The sequence below is a fragment of the Palaemon carinicauda genome, chromosome 19 (genome assembly GCF_036898095.1).
Source record: "Palaemon carinicauda isolate YSFRI2023 chromosome 19, ASM3689809v2, whole genome shotgun sequence".
NCBI classification, from domain to species: Eukaryota; Metazoa; Arthropoda; class Malacostraca; order Decapoda; family Palaemonidae; genus Palaemon; species Palaemon carinicauda.
Genome location: NC_090743.1, coordinates 128,932,673 through 128,935,172, shown reverse-complemented (window position 1 = coordinate 128,935,172; position 2,500 = coordinate 128,932,673). Strand labels below are relative to the sequence as shown.

General features: G+C 38.2%; 1 protein-coding gene across 1 annotated transcript in view; it reads right to left on the bottom strand.

The window, feature by feature from the left end:
* Positions 1 to 882: 882 nt before the first annotated feature.
* The window catches only part of LOC137658384 (uncharacterized), a 5,155-nt gene continuing 3,537 nt past the window's right edge, over positions 883 to 2,500 (bottom strand). The window contains exon 2 of the mRNA XM_068393059.1: positions 883 to 2,500. This exon is cut by the window's right edge and continues 121 nt beyond it. Within this exon, the coding sequence (XP_068249160.1) occupies positions 1,755 to 2,500 (746 nt within the window). The 3' untranslated portion in view covers positions 883 to 1,754.

Here is a 2,500-nt window from a genome sequence, read left to right as displayed (position 1 = left end):
CAGCTCTTCTAGGAGAAGGACAATCCAAAATAAAAACCATTGTTCTCTAGTCTTGTTTTGTGCCATAGCCTCTGTACCATGGTCTTCCACTGTCTTGAGTTTGAGTTCTTTTGCTTGAGGGAACACTCAGGCACACTATTCTATCTGTTTACTTATTTCCTTTCCTCACTGGGTTATTTTTCCCTTTGGGCCCTCCGGTCATATAACTTTGGCTTTTCCAACTATGGTTTTAGCTTAGTAATGATGATAATAATACTGCTCATGGTGTGAGCACAACCAAAGCACACGTTCCCCCAACAAACCCAAGAGACGAACTGATTTAGATTTCTCCCAAAAGTATATTGATAGAATGGAACGAGTCGGGTTGGGAGAAAGCGCATGCGCGCGAATTTCGAATCTGGACAAGATTCAGACTTGTCTTAAAAAAAGGTGTTTGTTTATTAACACCACTTTTTTCTAAATTCAAAATCTGGATTTTTATCTTGGTTCTTTTAATTTCAAATTAGTTTAATTTGGGGTATTTGTGCATTGGAAAAACATATACAAATACATATGTATACCTTACATATGGTATTTATTTATATGACCTTTCTATTTCTTTACAAAATGCCATTAACATACAGCACTCGTATTCAGAAGACTTGAGAGTATTATGAACAAATATACTCGCGTATTAGATATTTGCTACGGGGAATACACACACATGAATATACATATACGTTCACACACACATTTATGTATATATGTATATATATACATATGTATATTTTATATATATATATATATATATATGTGTGTGTGTGTGTATATATATGTATATATATTATATTTATATCTATATCTATATATATATATATATATATATATTTATATAATATACATATGTGTGTGCGTATTTATATATATTCCTAACTATTTTAATTGATCTTGCAATATTATTTAAGACGTTATGTGGGATAGAAATTACGCAGATATGCATAGAATCCCAAAAGAAAAGATTGTTTTACTTTTAAATAACTGCTTTATTTACAGTCAATACAAGGTGGATTCACAGACACAGTAATGGAAACATGTGAGAATGATTATACAGAAAATATTTCAGTGTTGCTTTGATGTTACCAAAGTTACTGTGTTGTAATTGATTTCTAAGTACAAATATTTACAAACACATGTAATTTTAAAAATTACTTTACTTTTTTTTTTATAGTGATTTTAAAGTACAGTAAAGTACAGTTATATCTATGAAGACATTAATATTTGCAGTTGAGTTCTTGATATCATCATCTTGTGATCGAATTAATTCAAAAGTTCTTTCATCGGAATTTAATATAATTTGTATCATCAATTAAATTCTGTTTCACCGACTATATTTTACCTTCTGAAATGGATTTATTTATTGATTTATTCATTCACTTGCTGATTTATTCGTTCATTTATTGATGCATTCATCCACTTGTTGATTTCTTCTTTCACTTACTGAGTTGTTTGTTCACTTATTGATTTATTCATTCACTTACTGATTTATTCATTCATTTGTTGACTTATTCATTCACTTTCTGATTTATTAATTCACTTATTAATCTCTTCACTCACTTATTAATTTATTTATCCACTTATTTGTACCTTCAATGGCGAATCCTCTTCGCCGGCATTCCATTTCAATCCCACACGTAGAAGTCCATCAACTGTAATAAAAACTGAACCAGTCAGTAATCGATGTTTTTTTTTTTTTTTTGCATCATTTTTGCCAACACTTAAGCTGCAATTAAGGCGTGGCTGCCCTTGACGCCAGCCGCTACGGGGAAAAAGGACTGGATGCCCTTGAAGGGATGCGACAGGACCAAAGGCGTGCTCCTGGAGAAGGCCGTGTTGCCCAGGACGTTTATGTAAGAGAAACCTCCGGTGTTGACGTCGACGAAATTAGCCATTTGTTGTGGAGAGACGATGTCCCTCCAGTAAGTCATGCCCTGTGGGGCGGCTTGCAGGACAGTAGGATGGACGGGCGTGGCAACGGCGGCTGGGGCGCTGCTGGTATACTGGACGGGGGTGGCGTGGGCGGTTTGTGGAGCCAGGCCTGGAAGAGGCACGCCGAAATTCATGTTATTGGAGTAATAGGGAAGGGGGAGAGCCCTGAAATGCTGGAACAGGGAGCTCTCGGGAGCAGCTGGTACCTGGAACTTCACGTCAGGTTTGGAAATCTTCGTCACGGCCGGGCTGGAAGATTGGCTGTGGACGATGGAGACTCCAGTCCTCAGGGTTGGAACTGGAGTCTCGACTTTGACGGTAGGGGCTGGAGCCTGGATGGTGGCTGGGGCATGGATGGTCCTTTCAACTGGAAGAGCAATTCCCTGGGTTGCTGGAATGTCAAATTTGATTCCAGGCGTTGGGATCCTCATAACGGCTGGAACTGAGGACTGACCGTGGACGATGGTGTTTGCGGCGGTCTTCAGGGTAGCAGCTGGAAGGGTCTGGACCAGGGGGACGTGGGAGGGGATTGGGT